This window comes from Trematomus bernacchii, unplaced genomic scaffold (genome assembly GCF_902827165.1).
Source record: "Trematomus bernacchii unplaced genomic scaffold, fTreBer1.1, whole genome shotgun sequence".
NCBI lineage: Eukaryota > Metazoa > Chordata > Actinopteri > Perciformes > Nototheniidae > Trematomus > Trematomus bernacchii.
The window spans coordinates 9,653-25,078 of NW_022988117.1; the positions used below are offsets into that span (position 1 = coordinate 9,653).

The 15,426-nt window shown below is 43.8% G+C and overlaps 1 protein-coding gene across 1 annotated transcript; it reads left to right on the plus strand.

Annotated features, from left to right (window-relative positions):
• The first annotated feature begins 494 nt into the window (after window positions 1-494).
• Window positions 495-11,057, plus strand: LOC117475767 (vomeronasal type-2 receptor 1-like). The gene is made up of 12 exons (XM_034122113.1): window positions 495-772; window positions 1,233-1,527; window positions 1,615-1,904; window positions 2,149-2,444; window positions 3,616-3,821; window positions 3,941-4,162; window positions 4,458-4,581; window positions 4,662-5,555; window positions 7,830-7,956; window positions 7,999-8,128; window positions 8,255-8,940; window positions 10,955-11,057. Exons 1-12 carry the CDS (start codon window positions 495-497, stop codon window positions 11,055-11,057), a joined length of 3,651 nt encoding a protein of 1,216 aa, XP_033978004.1.
• The last annotated feature ends 4,369 nt before the right edge of the window (window positions 11,058-15,426 follow it).

The following is a 15,426-nucleotide window of genomic DNA, read 5'->3' on the forward strand; positions in this document are numbered from 1 at the left end:
AACAAACAGCGTTGTTCTGAAACCACTAAGCAATAGTCACAAGAATCTCAGCCAAGATTTTTGCTTTAAAAAAAAACAAAAACATAAAGCTTAAAAAGATGGGGAACAATGAGCAAAACATGATTATTTCTAATCATCCACCCACCTCCTTTTCTGAAAATCATATACTGATCCTAGAAAAACATAAAACATGTACAGTATATTGGCCATTTAAGGACATGTCTGGCTTGTCAGGGGAAGTTCTGCTGTGATGGCTTTAGATCAGGGTATTTGGGCATCCATCCAAACAGCATGACTTTGTTTATGATGATTATTTGAAGAAAAGTTACATATAAAATACAGAATAAAAGAAATACATCTTGTCAGCGCTGGGCATGGGCATGCTCTCTCTCTAATAGCAAAGTGACGTATGGTAGAAGGAGGGAAGCGTCTGAAAAACGTTATAAACCAGTGAGAACACACAGTACAGTTTGCCCACTTGGCGACAGTTGATGATGGAGATGTCTCTTATTGGTCTGATACTGTCTATAGCTTTGTGTGAGCTGAACTCAGTTCTTGTTTTGAATAGTTTTTGGGATGGTGTGAAACAAGCAGCTGTGCTTAGCACTAATGCTTCATCTGTGACATGTAAGCTACAAGGTACCACTCGTCAACCTGCATTCTCTATGGACGGTGACTATGTCATTGGGGGTGTTTTCTCCATGTACTCCAACATGCACACTGGGAAGCATAACTACACCACCATGCCTGAGCCACTAAGCTGCGCAGGGAGGTTAGTACAGGGAGATTGTGGCTAGAATGTGGGCATATACAGTATATTGATGTGTATATTGTGAATTTGTGTTGCAATGTACTGTGTTGTATGTAAAAACTGTAAAATTATAATCATTTATAAATATTTTTGTTTTTTACATAATGTGGATTTATTTTTTCTATTTCATAAAAGGCAATAGTTTAACTGATGTATACATATTTAACCATTTGTTGAATGGAGAAATGTGAAACTTATGATTTATTGGACCATTGAATAAATTCAGCAAAGTTATTGTGAATATTAGATATATATCTAATCATGTGTTTGGGTTTTTGACAGATGAAATTCCTGTAAAGCCTACAGAGATGCTATTCGTTATTATCCAGACCATATATTTGAATTTCAGTCATCTTGTAGTCTATCACGTATTATTTTTAAATCTTAAAGTTTTAACATTAACACCGATGTCGGTGTGCAGCATCGACTCCCGTGGACTGCGCTTCTCACGTGCAATGGTCTTCGCCATCGAGCAGATTAACAACAGCACGGAGCTGCTTCCGGGGATCAAGCTTGGTTATGAGATCTATGACTCATGTGCCTCGGTGTCCGTGGCGGTGCATGTTGCATTTCAGCTTTCAGGGGGAATGGACCCGGTGTTTAACACCGGCGACAAATGCTCGCAGTCTGGTATGGTGATGGCCGTTGTTGGTGCGTCTGGGTCCACGTCTTCCATCAGTGTGTCGCGCATCATCGGGCCCTTCAACATACCTCAAGTAAATATTAAGAATGCATTGCAAACTGTGTTTGAGTCCATTACTTGTTTTGCCTCTGTCCCGTTAAATAACTGTTGTTTTCTTTAGGTGAGCCACTTTGCCACGTGTGCATGCCTGTCTGATAAGCAGCAGTACCCGAGTTTCTTCAGAACAATCCCGAGTGATCAATTCCAGGCTGACGCGCTGGCCAAGCTGGTCAAACACTTTGGCTGGACTTGGATAGGTGCTGTCCGGTCGGATTCTGACTATGGCAACAATGGCATGGCATCGTTCCTGCATGCAGCACGTAAAGAGGGGATCTGTGTGGAATACTCTGAGTCTTTCTATTGGACCCACCCACGTAGCCGGATCCAGAGAGTAGCTGACGTTATCCGCAGGTTTCTATATCACTGATTCTCCTTTAGTTCACTGTGCTGAAACTGACCTTCTGCACAGAAAAACCAAAACAAGTTCTAAAAGTGATGGAACATGTTTTTACTACAACAGGAAATGTGCCAATATATCTGTTTATCATCTCTCATGTTTTGTTTTTCTTCATACTTATGACAATATTGTTAGAAAAGACAATATTAGTCTTATATTATAACTATTATTTGTATATGTCATTGAACGTCCCTCCAGGTCAACAGCTAAGGTTGTTGTGGCATTTATTTCCACTACCAATATGAAGATTCTGCTGGAGGAGCTGTCACGCAAGCCTTCCCCACCTCGCCAGTGGATAGGTAGTGAGTCCTGGGTAACTGACCCAGACATGCTGAGGTTCAGCTTCCTTGCTGGAGCCATCGGATTTGGCATTGAAAAATCTGTCATCCCAGGTCTGAGGGACTTCCTGCTGGATCTCTCTCCCTCTAAAGTAGCTGACTCCCCATTACTTACCATGTTCTGGGAGGAAGCATTCAACTGCAGGCTGGTAAAAAGTGAGAAAGTTCTGCCAATTTTAAACATACATGACACTCACGGTAGTGTCTTGATTGTATTCGTTTTTTAAATGTTCTGTCTAAGTGAAGCTCCCTGAATTGATCAGCCTGTTAAAGACCAAACCCCAGATTTTGACTGAAAGGGAAATCTAATATTTTTAATGAAATACATGAGGCGGACATAAGTTGCATCTCGGTGAATGATCTCACAATGTGATGTTCAGGTCATGTTTATTAACAATGCTGTCTAATATATTGTAAACAACATAAATGTACATTATTCTACTTAGGCTATTATGCATTGATTACAGACTGTTTATTTGTATAGATGAAAGCTATTTATTCCTCAATGCACAACAATTTAAGGAAAGTCTCCCTTCAAAAATGGTCATAAAATAAATGCTGAAAAAAAAAAATCACGCTCTAGAATATGTTTATCCAAAACATATAGTGCAGAGTTAAAATAGATGTCCAAAATATATATATAAATTGTAGAATATATTTGTTGACATGTTACAGTCATTGTAAAATAAAGAAGATGAACTTTAAAAAGGAATGTAGTAAATGTATGCTTCATGAGAAGTAATATATACACGGTATTACATTACATTACATGTTACTTGTTAGACGCTTTTATCCAAAGCGACTTACATACGGTATATGTACATACATATTGTAGGTGAGTTAAAGAGTAAGTACAAGTATTTAAATGTAGAGGGACAGTATCAAAGTCCTGACTTCAAGAGTTCAGCAGTCTTATTGCGTGTTGAATCAAGCTGTGTAGGCCTGTTAGTGTGTTACCGTCTACCAGACAGCAGAGGGCAGAAAGTGTATTTCTAGTGTGATAAGGGTCTCTGATGATCCTGTACTGCTGGTTCTAGTGTCCATCATGCATCATTATAACAGGGCAAGTCAGTATTAAATTAAAGGAATACATATTTTGCCTTATACAATAAGTATTTGTCTGATGACTGATTTGTGTAAATATGAGCTGCTAAAATAAACTAATAACGTAAAAAACATTAAGACATGTCCACAAAACAGTGATTTGAAATGTGATGTAAATCCTGCAATGCTTGCTTGGCAGGTTAAATAACACAATACACACATAAGAATGAATGAATGTAATCGTCTTGGCTAAAAACACCTTCCTCTGTCTCTGTGTTTTTAGGTGAAGCCACGGACAGGAGTGTGTGTGATGGAACTGAAGATATAAAGACGCTCCAGAGCTCATACACTGACACATCTCAACTTCGAGTCACTAACATGGTGTACAAGGCTGTCTATGCAATAGCGCATGCCATTCATAACGCAGTGTATCAGAAAACTGATTCTACTACACAGTGTGATAAGTTCACTAAGCTAGAGGCCAAAGAGGTCAGTAAAAATAATGATGTTCTTTTTAAGCTGCACGTCTATGTTATCAAATGAATGCTCATTTGATTTTAAATGATTTCTTTTATCCCCTTCACTGTCTTCCTTTACTTCATCCCTAGGTTCTTAATGAGCTGAAAAAAGTTAATTTTTCCCAAAATGGTTATGATGTGTCATTTGATGCCAACGGGGATCCTGTGGCCACATATGAGCTGGTAAACTGGCAAAGAAATGAGAGTGGCAGCATTGAGTTGGTGACTGTGGGGCGATACGATTCATCACTGCCGGTGGGCCAGGAGTTCCTTATCAACAGGAACCTCACCTGGGTGGAGAGTGGCACACAGGTGAGGAGCCCCAAAGCAATAATTTAACATATCACATTTTGGTATCATCTCAAAGGGTATGATGTCTCATACCTCGGTACCTCATTAGAATTCCAATGTTACGAATAATGAGAGAGTATTTTTAACATGACATTTACGTTTTATTGTTTAAAATACTTTTTTTTTTTTAACTAAACAGAAATGTAAAAGACACAAAGAAAAACATTGTGAAGAAAAAACATGAATCTATCCTTTTATAATTTTAGCTTCAGAGCACACCTGTCTACATGTGAGTTAATTTGTATATATGTGACAGGTGCCTGTGTCAGTGTGCACTGACAGCTGTCCTTCAGGAACTCGTAAAGTGCTTCAGAAAGGAAAACCCATCTGCTGTTATGACTGTACACCGTGTCCCGAGGGAGAGATTAGCAATGCTACAGGTATTTGTTTTTCTAATGTATATCTACAACATAAAATATAAATTCCAACTGCTTAAAGCTCTTTTTCTTTATTTTTTCAGATTCCTTTGATTGTTTCCCTTGCCCCAAGGAATTCTGGCCTAATGCAGAGAGAGATACATGTCTTCCCAAACCTGTAGAGTTTCTTTCCTTCAACGAGCCGCTTGGAATTGTCTTGGCTGCTTTTTCAATCGGTGGTGCCTGTCTCGCCATTATAACAGCGGCTGTGTTCTATCGTCACAGGAGCTCACCAATTGTCAGGGCCAACAACTCTGAGCTGAGCTTCTTGCTGCTCTTCTCCCTGACTCTATGTTTCTTATGTTCATTAACGTTCATTGGAGCACCCTCGGAATGGTCCTGCATGCTGCGCCACACAGTGTTTGGGATCACATTCGTCCTCTGCATGTCTTGTGTTCTTGGAAAAACTATAGTAGTTCTGACGGCCTTCAGAGCTACACTACCAGGTAGTAATTTGATGAAATGGTTTGGGCCTTCACAGCAAAGATTGACTGCAGTGTCTTTCACGTTTATTCAAGTTTTGATATGTACTATTTGGTTAGTTCTTAGTCCCCCCTTTCCAATGAAAAACCTCACGACATACAAGGAGAGAATCATCCTGGAGTGCGCATTAGGATCAGCTTTGGGGTTCTGGGCTGTACTTGGGTATATAGGCTTACTGGCTGTCTTTTGCTTTGTGTTAGCTGTCCTAGCTCGGAAACTACCTAATAACTTTAATGAAGCCAAGCTTATCACATTCAGCATGTTGATATTCTGTGCAGTCTGGATCACATTTATCCCAGCATATGTCAGCTCTCCTGGGAAATATACTGTGGCTGTGGAGATATTTGCCATTCTGGCCTCCAGTTTTGGACTAATTACGTGTATATTCGCTCCAAAATGTTTTATTATTTTATTTAAGCCAGAGAAAAACACCAAGAAACATTTAATGAGCAGGGGTTTTTAAAAAATGTAGATGGCTTTATAAAGCCTATACTGTGTACATTCAAATCTGCTTTTCTTGTTGATTTAAATATTCATATTGGAGTTTCTTTTATGCTCAATATTTTACTAATTGTAATGTAATTTTGTGAATTTACTAATAATACCCTATTTTACAATACATTTTGATCAGTTACTGAAAATATAAAATAAAGTGAATAAATAAAGTCAACATTCAGACTTGTGGTACTTGATAAACATTTCCAAAAAAATATTAAATACTGCATGGCTGCAAAAGCTGGCTGAATTGCTATAATATTATTGCCAAAGAGGAAAATACAACATCCCATAGTCCACAAATCCTTCAACAAGTTCATAATTTGTTTTTGAAAATTCTTATTATTATATTTTATATGCAACCATTTTCAAAGATTGCATCTTTTGGGACACAGCACACCAACTGAAACACATACAATGCTCAGCTGTGAATCAGCCATAAGCATACGCACCATTATAACATGCACATTAGCTTTACAATATGATGTAGCTACCAGTACTGTAAGTGTTGGGTCTGGGTTTGTTTGGTCTAAAATACATCTGATGTTTCTGAATCATCTGAGTCTTAAAAGGCAACAATTCAAAATAAAATGGAATTGTTCAAATGGAATTTCATTAAGTACATTTTGTATCATCCTTTAATGTATATTCTCAAAAGTAACCTGGAATTGTTCCAGTCTTAGTAATAGACACTTACAAACCTTTCAATACTATTGTTTGAAATTAATTTAATAATTAATCACATTATTAATAGTCAATCTCCAAACACATTTCACACAAGCTGTCCGTAGTCTTCACCTATGCAATTGTTTTTCGTTGTGATTGGTCAAACCAAATATTTATGGCCCTTTATGGGGTCATTATGTACACTACAATTTGTCCTTGCCGGAGCTCCTGCCTGGCTGCTTATTTGTTCCTTATTTAGCCTGGTTTCTCCAGTTGTTTTTAACCTGTTAAGCCCTGAGCCTGTTTTTCAGGACTCAGGCTCAAAAATGACATTCCCAGAACAAATGACCATATCTTCCCTTCTAAAAGGGTTAAATTAATAATCTTTTTTCTCAAAGTAATGATAAACCTGTGAGTTGAATATAGAAAAGTCATAATCAATATAGATGTTTTTTATTTGAAAGAAAATTCAGATTTTACATAGTAAAAAACTGTAAATTATAGTGTCCGTCCAAAAATTCTTTTTGACTTATAGTGAAAACTACCCTTGGTAAGGTAGACTAAAAGCTTTAGGAATCCAAAGTACAACATATAATAAGTACCCTGTATCAAGATTGATGCAAAACAAGTGACATTTGACCTTTTTAGAGAGGTTTAGCCAAAAACACTCCACCTCTGAGGTGATTTGGGTGGAAATGTTTTTTTTTTCATATCTCTGGAACCCATTGGTCGATTTTGATGGTTGACACCTCTTTCTGACCGTTAGAGCCAATATAATCGAAAGGGGAGTCCCCCACACACACTCATTGTGAAAAAAAAAGGTGGGGGCTTTGCGCATGTAATTTTGCATTAGAGTGAAGCTACATTCTAGCTCTGACATCTAGAAACGGAATAGCATGGATTATCTGTTTTATTGCTCATGGATTATCAGAACTCATTTCAAAGGGACACAGACACATTGGATTAACCTATGGATTAACTTCAGCAGCGTTTTTATCGTTTTAATGCCATTGAAGACCACTTTGGAGAGACTACAGAGCCAAGGTAAGAATGTTAGCATTTTTAGCTACCTAGCGTCACCTGTTTTGATGTCTGTTTTTGTTTATAACGTCGCAAATTCGTATAATTCAGTGATAATGAGGGTACCCATCGATTCTGTTTCACCTCACGATGTGAATCGATGTCATGGATGTGGAGAAAAGATAAATAATAAGGTTTTGTGAGTGATTTTCGGTGCAGTAATCTGTTAGCATTTTTCGCTGAAAAATAAATAAAAATGATCAGTTAGATGAGTTTCTTCCCGTTACATGGATATAAAACATTTATAGCTTATTAAATGAACATGCCCTCAGACACTGTTTCCTGCAAGATGTTGCGGCAGTGCCCCGGTACCGGGGTCTCTCGGGCTTAACAGGTTAATGTTCCCAAAATTGTGATAAGTAAAGAACTATGTTTAGAGAGAGGTGTGTTGAAAGAAGAACAGACTGTAACAGAGAAACAAAGGAGTTTGGGAATAGATCAAATGAGAGGTGTTGCATCTATCTTACCTCAGTGTGTGAAACTGGCAGACAGTGAGCCTTTGGCCCTGCAGTCGGGAGGGGATGTTGTGATTGGAGGGCTGTTCCCTCTGCATTTTGTGGCTCCTAAGCCACAGAACAGCTACCACAGCAAACCCCAGCTCACACCTTGCAGTGGGTAAGTGTAGGGATACTGATGATATCTTATACAGCCCCATAGATCCACTGAAGACGCCATAGCCATAGCTCTCCACTCTCCACTGAGCCACCTGGAGCATCGTGGGAGCTACGTCAGATTGCTCTTTATTGACTACAGCTCAGCGTTCAACACAATCATCCCGGACATTCTAGTTTGCAAACTATCAAACCTATAGGCCTTCCACCCACCTCTTCCTGGATCAAAGATTTCCTCACTAACCGCCCCCAGCGTGTGAGACTTGGCCCCCATCACTCCTCCACCCGCACTCTCTCCTTAGGGCTGTGTGCTGAGCCCTCTCCTGTACTCGCTCTACACCCACGACTGCAGTCCAGCCCACCCAGAGAACATCATCGTCAAGTTTGCTGACGACACCACTGTGGTGGGGCTTATCTCAGGAGGAGACGAGTCGGCCTACAGGAGTGAGGTACTGAAGCTCTCAGTGTGGTGTTCAGTGAACAACCTGGCACTGAACCCCACAAAAACCAAAGACATCATCGTAGACTTCAGGAGGAATACTACCAACCTCGCTCCCCTCTACATTTACGGCGAGTGTGTGGAGAGGGTCCACACCTTCAAGTTCCTCGGCGTCCTCATTACCAACAACCTTTCCTGGAAGGACAACACCACAGCTGTCATCAAGAAGGCCCAGCAGCGTCTGCACTTCCTGAGGGTGCTCAGGAAGAACAACTTGGCCACTAAGCTGCTGGTGACCTTCTACCGCTCTACCATCGAGAGCCTATTAACATACTGCATCACAGTGTGGTACGCCAGCTGCACTGAGGCAGACAGGATGAGGCTCCAGAGAGTTGTAAAAGCAGCACAGAGGATCATCGGCTGCCTTCTCCCCTCCCTGATGGACATTTACACCTCCCGCTGCCTCAGTAGAGCCAAAAACATTGTTAAGGACAATTCACACCCCGGCTTTCACCTGTTCAACCTGCTGCCCTCCGGCAGGCGCTACAGGTGTATTAAGTCCAAAACAAACAGACTCAAAGACAGTTTTTTCCCAAGAGCCATCATTGCTCTTAATCATCCTGCATGTGAAATAAATGTGACTCTGTATATATATATACATATATATCATTATTATTATTATTATAAATACATACCTACTATTATTATTTATTACATTATAGATTTTATTTTTATACCCCTGGAAATAATTACTGCACTTTATTCCTTATTCCTAAGTGTTTTCTTATGTTGTGATGTTTTTTGTTTTGATGGCACCTTTTGAAAGGGAGAAGCATTTATTTATCTAATTGTACATGTATAATGACATTAAACGATTCTATTCTATTCTATGTAGATGCTTTTGGTTACAAACCAGACTCTAAAAACAATGATTTTTCCTTGTTCAGGCCTGGTAAAACAACCTCTGTTAAAGGGGCAACTTATAAAAACTATAAAGGTGCTGCTGAAAAGCCTTCACTGGTTCAGAGGATCTGCACAGCACAACAAACGATAGTTACGGCTGCCAGAGGCGGTGCTTTAGCACTAGATATATCCATCGCACGCATGCTCAGTTCGAGTACCAATAACAACAAAGTCACCTGTGACCCACGTCACACCGGCTACATAGGCCGGCGTCATCAGAGGATCTGTTCCCAGAATCTTCTCGCGAGCACACAAGAATTCTGAGTGACAGGAAACTCTGGCGGTCATCCGGGACTCATAGAACCGTAGTTACAGCCGTAACTATTGTTCTATTTCGTCCCTACTGACCGCCAGAGGCGGTGCTTTAGCACTGGATGACTTATACCAACCATGTCATGAAGAATCCAAGCCCTTGCTCATGACTGGAAGCAGCGGGGCTCGGCAAAAGGATCACGCCCAAAGAATGGGGAGTGGCGACATTAACCCGATAAAAACTGGAGAATGTGCCAGAAGACACCCACGACGCCGCGGCGCAGATGGTCTCCAGGGGCACCACTCTCAGGGCAGCCCAAGATGTTGAGATGCTCCTTGTAGAGTGGCATCTCAGCCCTGATGGCAGGGGCGGTCACTGGCCCCGTAGGCATGGTATCGACAATCCAGTGGGGCAGCCGCTGGTTAGAGGGCACAACCTCCTTTAGTGCCGCCATGGCAAACGAAGAGCTGCTCCGACTGCCGTATACAGGCAGTAGCCTCGATATACGCCCTTTGGGCTCCCACAGGGCACAGCAACTTTGACGTGCCGTTCTCCTGAATGTCAAAGCGTGCCAGCTGGGCAGGCTGATTGAAGTGGGTTTGTTGAAGCACCCTGGGCAGGAATGCCACATTTGCCCAAAGGGCAACACCTTAGAGTCCCACCTCGGGCATATATCGCTTACGGAGAGGACATGCAACTCCCCAACTCGTTTCCCTGGGGCTATGGCAATCAGAAATGCTGCCTTTGTGGGCAGCCACCTAAGCCCCACCTGGCCAGGGGCTCGAAGGGAGGAGATGATAGGGCATCCAGCAGCAGGGGCAGGTCCCAAGCCGGAGCCCTCGGGGTGCTAGGGGGACGCTGCCGTAAAGCCCCTATCAGGAAGAGGGACACCGAGCTGTGGCACCCCGCCGTGGCGCCGCCGACCCGAACATGTCGGGCAGAAATAGCAGCCACATAAACTCTCAGAGTGGAGTGAGAACGTCCACTATCTAGAAGGGACTGCTGTCTGGGCAACAGTGTACATGCTGTCCCAAGGAACACGCACATGCTTGCCCCCCAGTTGGGGTAGAAAGTGCGTGAGTGCAAGCTGCACAGCCCGAAGCTCTAGCACGTTGACATGTCGTGCACCCTCCTGGGCAGACCACTGACCCTGAACGGTCCTGCCCTGCCGCACTGCACCCCACCCTGAGAGACATGCACCTATGGTGACGGTTCTCCTGGCGGGATGGGATGGCGCCCATGGGCACGCCCATCAGGAGATAGGCCCCTCCAGTGTGACAGAGAGTGGAGGCAACGCTGCAACACCCTGACTTTCCTGTGCCTGTGCCACTTGGTGTCCAAGTGAAGGCTGTTCAGCCACATCTGCATGGGGCGCAACGACAGCGGGCCTAAGGGCCCAACGGCCGAGGCAGCCGTCAGTCTGCCCAAGGGCCGGAGGAACTGCATATAAGGCACCATCTTGCCCGGCCCACGTGGAAGTAAGCATCCCTCAAGTCCACGGATGCGAACCACTCCCCCTGTGCATGTGCTATGGTCAGCATATGGAATGGCAGCACCTTCAGGAATCTGTTGATTCCTCTGAGGTCCAAGATCAGGCGAAATCGGCCGACTTCCTTGCTCACGAGAAAGTACGCCGAGTAGAACCCCCTGGGCTGAGCAGAGGGTCTACTGGCTCGATTGCGTCCTTGGCCAGAAGGACGGACAACTCTTGGGCCAGAGCTCGGGCCTCTGCCGGATCGCTGACGACTGTCATTTTGGCCCGGCCGAGGGCTAGGGGCCGGAACTACGGTTCGTACCCCTGGGTTAAGGTGAAAACCACCCAAGGGCCGGAAGTGCAGACAGCCCAGTAACTGATCTGCTGCTGGGAAAGCAGCCGACGACCGGCCCCGAGAGTCTCGAAGGAGGGCCAGGCGGCAAGCTAGTAGCCCCCACACTGGCCCCTGGCTGAAGGGCTAACAGGAGCGACTTTGTCTGCTCCATGACGGCAGTTAACCGATCCACCTTAGAGGACAGCCTGTTTCTAGTCCTCTACCTTGGGGGTGAACCCATAGCCATCACTCCATCAAGTCGCCGGGAACGGCCAGACTGAGCTGGAGGAAGTTGTGACGAGGAGAGGTGCCACCTCTGCGACTCTAGCCACTCTGAGCGCCTGAGCAATGCTCGCCGAACACAGAGAGGGATGTAAATGACCTACACCCACGTTACTAGCAGAGGGAGCGGGAGCGAGAGCACTGCCTTCACCTAGCTGGATTAAATAAAGAAGCTTAACGGGGCAGCTTAGCCAGGCAGCTGCTGCTAAGAATCAAGCAGCACGTCTACCAGGAGCGGGGGCGAAAAACACTGCCTTCACTGGATGAGTTAAACAATGAAGCTCACCAGAACACGCCAGATGTTAGCCAAGCGGCTGCTGCTAACAATCAGAGCAATACCTTACAGGGAGCGGGAGCGAGAGCGCCTTCACCAGCTAAGTTAAATAATTAAGCTTAACAGTACATGCAAGGCGTTAGCCAAGCGGCTGCTGCTAACAATCAGGCGAGATCAAGTCAAATAACACAAATGTTTAAGACCAGATAACTAGCTTCTAAAGAAGAGAACAGCACAGAGCCATAGTTACAGTAGTAACCATGGCCAGTGCTTACACGGCATAGAACCGTAGTTACAGTAGTAACTATGGCCAGTACTTACACGGTATATAACCGTAGTCACAGTAGTAACTATGGTCAGTACTTACACAGCTTAGAACCGTAGTTACAGTAGTAACTGTGGCCGGTGCTTAAAAGTGTCAGCCAAACGGCTGCATACTAGATTATATAATATTGGGAGGCTGAAATCCTCTTTAATGGCCACACATGCAGAGCACACAGCACAGGTCGGGGCACCATGAATTGATGTATCGGACCCAATGTTGCCATCACCAGCCCCATGCGTTGGTGCGGAGGTGGGACCATCCAACCCGGTGGTAACCCAAGCACTCCCTTGGTCTGTGCACCATGAATTGAAGCATCGGACCCAGTGTTGCAATCACCGGTCACGCTAACGTATATAAACGGAGAAATAGAACAGAATTTTCATCAAATTCATTGTGTCTGTTTCAGTAAGGATGTCGTCCGAATGCCCGGTGTGCAGAGTCTTCTATCTGGCGTTGAACAAACACCTTAAGCACAAACATGCAGTGCGGAACTTGGAGGAGAGGGGAATCCTCCTGAAAATGGCCAGTGGCAGGATAAATGTTCGGACCAAACCCTGTCCCATCGCAGGGTGTTCGTATGCTGGGAAGAGACTGGACCGTCATGTAACACATGACCACCCTGAGTTCTCCCAATATGAGGCACATCAGGTCATGGCAAGGCTGAAGCATAGTGTGGCACTGCAGTTGCTCCATGACCTCCGTGAGACTAACCCCATAATTGGAATGGTTACATAATTGGATATAGACAATGAGGAGGAATACCCCGGGCACCCTCCACCCTTCTCCCCACATACCGAGTGTGACAACGAGGACTGCAGGCAGGTGATGCTGGAACATGTGGCATTGAGCGCTCAGAAGGATGCCCTCAATGATGAGGTGAAGACCCTGCACTCCAGGCTAAAAAAGGAGCTAAAACCCAGGAAGCAGAGTGCTGCTGTGCTTGAGGAAGAGGACGAATGTATACGATTTAAGGGCCTGGCAATCCCAAGTACCTCCGGCATAAACACAGTAGCCTCAGGCAGCAATACCCCTGTGAAGAGCCCGGTGAAGACTGTCATGCAGTCCCCAGTAACCTCCGGTAGCGGGACCCCTGTGAAGAGCCCGGTGAAGACTGTCATGCTTGCAGTAGCCTCCGGTGGGAAGAGACCGGTCAAGAACCCTGTGAAGAGCCCGGTGAAGACTGTCATGCTTGCAGTAGCCTCCGGTGGGAAGAGACCGGTCAATAACCCTGTGAAGAGCCCGGTGAAGACTGTCATGCTTGCAGTAGCCTCCGGTAGCGAGACCCCTGTGAAGAGCCCGGTGAAGACTGTCATGCAGTCCCCAGTAGCCTCCGGTAGCGTGAACCCTGTATGCCGGAAGACCCGTGCGTCTGTCTGCGCTAAGCTGGCTAAGGACTTGCCCTCTCCCTCAAATTACTGGTCCACTGGGTATGGACGGGGGAATACAATGCGTGAAATCACGTTGCCTAAAAGCATGGAGGCGTACCTTCAGACATACTGGGATCATTGTTTGGGTGTCGCTCCGACAGTAAAACAGAAAGACAATGTTCTGTCAAAGGTCAGCCGGATAAAGAACTTCATAGTATACATGGCTAGGCCTGTCACGATAATTAATTTAGTTGGACGATACATTTTTCTGGAAATTATTGCGATAAACGATAATATTGTCGGCACCGTTGTAAGACCATTTTAGACCACTGACATAATGATAATATATAATAATAAGTCAAGTACATCCTTTCAAACATAACTTGTTATTGAAAATTCAACATTGCAAATTAAATGTGAAATAATATTAAAATATATAAATTATATATAATAAATAAAAGAAATTAATTAAATTATAAATTAATTAAATCACACACAACCAAAACAATAAATTAAATAGAGTCAGGCTGGAAAACAGAGCTCTCTCTCTCTATCTATCTATCTATCTATATATATATATATAGAGATAGATAGATAGATAGATAGATAGATAGATAGATAGATAGATAGATAGATAGATAGATAGATAGATAGATAGATAGATAGATAGATAGATAGATAGATATAGATATATATCTATATATCTATATATAGGCTATATATTTATATACATAAATAAATAAATATGAGCACACATTATCTCACAAGCAAAAAAAAACCTCCTTAAAACAACAGTCAAGTGTAGAGTCCACTGTCAAAGACCCAGATGCCTCAACAGGCATTATCCAAATCAGTTTTTCAAAGTTTTCGAGCAAGGAACAACAACATGTTTGCATTGTAGGGCAAATGCATCTTTGATTGTAAACTGTCGGGAAGGTGAGGGCTCTCCATCTCCAGCTCCCGTGTTTGCTACCAGCTGGGAAAATGGAATGGGGTGGTTGTGTTTTAGATGTAGTTTAAAATGCGTGGTATTGCCTGCTTTTGTCGCTACCTTTTTTAAACAAAAGCGACACACCGCCCGGCTCATTCAAGTCCGTAGGTTCGCCTCATTGATTTGGCTTGAATCCAAAATACTGCCACACCGGAGAATCGAGATGTGTAGTTAGGTTTTGTAACCAATTCCATTTCACTTTAATTTCCCCGCGAGTAAGTCACACGTTGTCTCCCGCTTGTCGCTATATTGTTAATTTGGCTGCTACGCTGCTGCACATGCACACGGAGTGTCCTGACCTGGCTGTGTGTCAGCCCCGCCCCTCACAGCGCGCGTGGCCGGCATCCACAGCGCGCCTGCAGCCACAGCGCTCCTGGCTAAAATGCCTTATGTAAACGGCAATTTATCGAGCTCAGAAAAGTTATCGAGTCCATTTTAATTTATCGTACGATAAGTCAATTTATCGATTATCGCGACAGGCCTATACATGGCCCATGGTGTTAACCGCCTGTCAGACTGGCTGTTCCTAAGAAACATGAAGATGAGCCGTGGCTGGAGCAAGTATATTGCAAAGTCGGGCCGGGCAGTCACAACATCAGAATTCTTCCTGAAGAATGTGAACCACTTCATGGGGTACATATCTGAGTCAAAGCCCCGTGGGTGCAGGCTCACCCAGTCTGATATGACCCACATAATGAGAGAGGTGAAAGCCAACATGAAACACTTGAATAAGGCAGTCACTCTCCACCAGTTTAAGGTGAAGAGGAACAAA

Coding starts and splice junctions, on each gene's coding strand:
- LOC117475767 (XM_034122113.1), top strand. CDS start 495: ATGGAGATGTCTCTTATTGGTCTGATACTGTCTATAGCTTTGTGTGAG. Junction 4,163..4,457: donor GGGTGGAGAGTGGCACACAG/GTGAGGAGCCCC, acceptor TATATGTGACAG/GTGCCTGTGTCAGTGTGCAC. Junction 8,129..8,254: donor CAATCATCCCGGACATTCTA/GTTTGCAAACTA, acceptor CTCTCTCCTTAG/GGCTGTGTGCTGAGCCCTCT.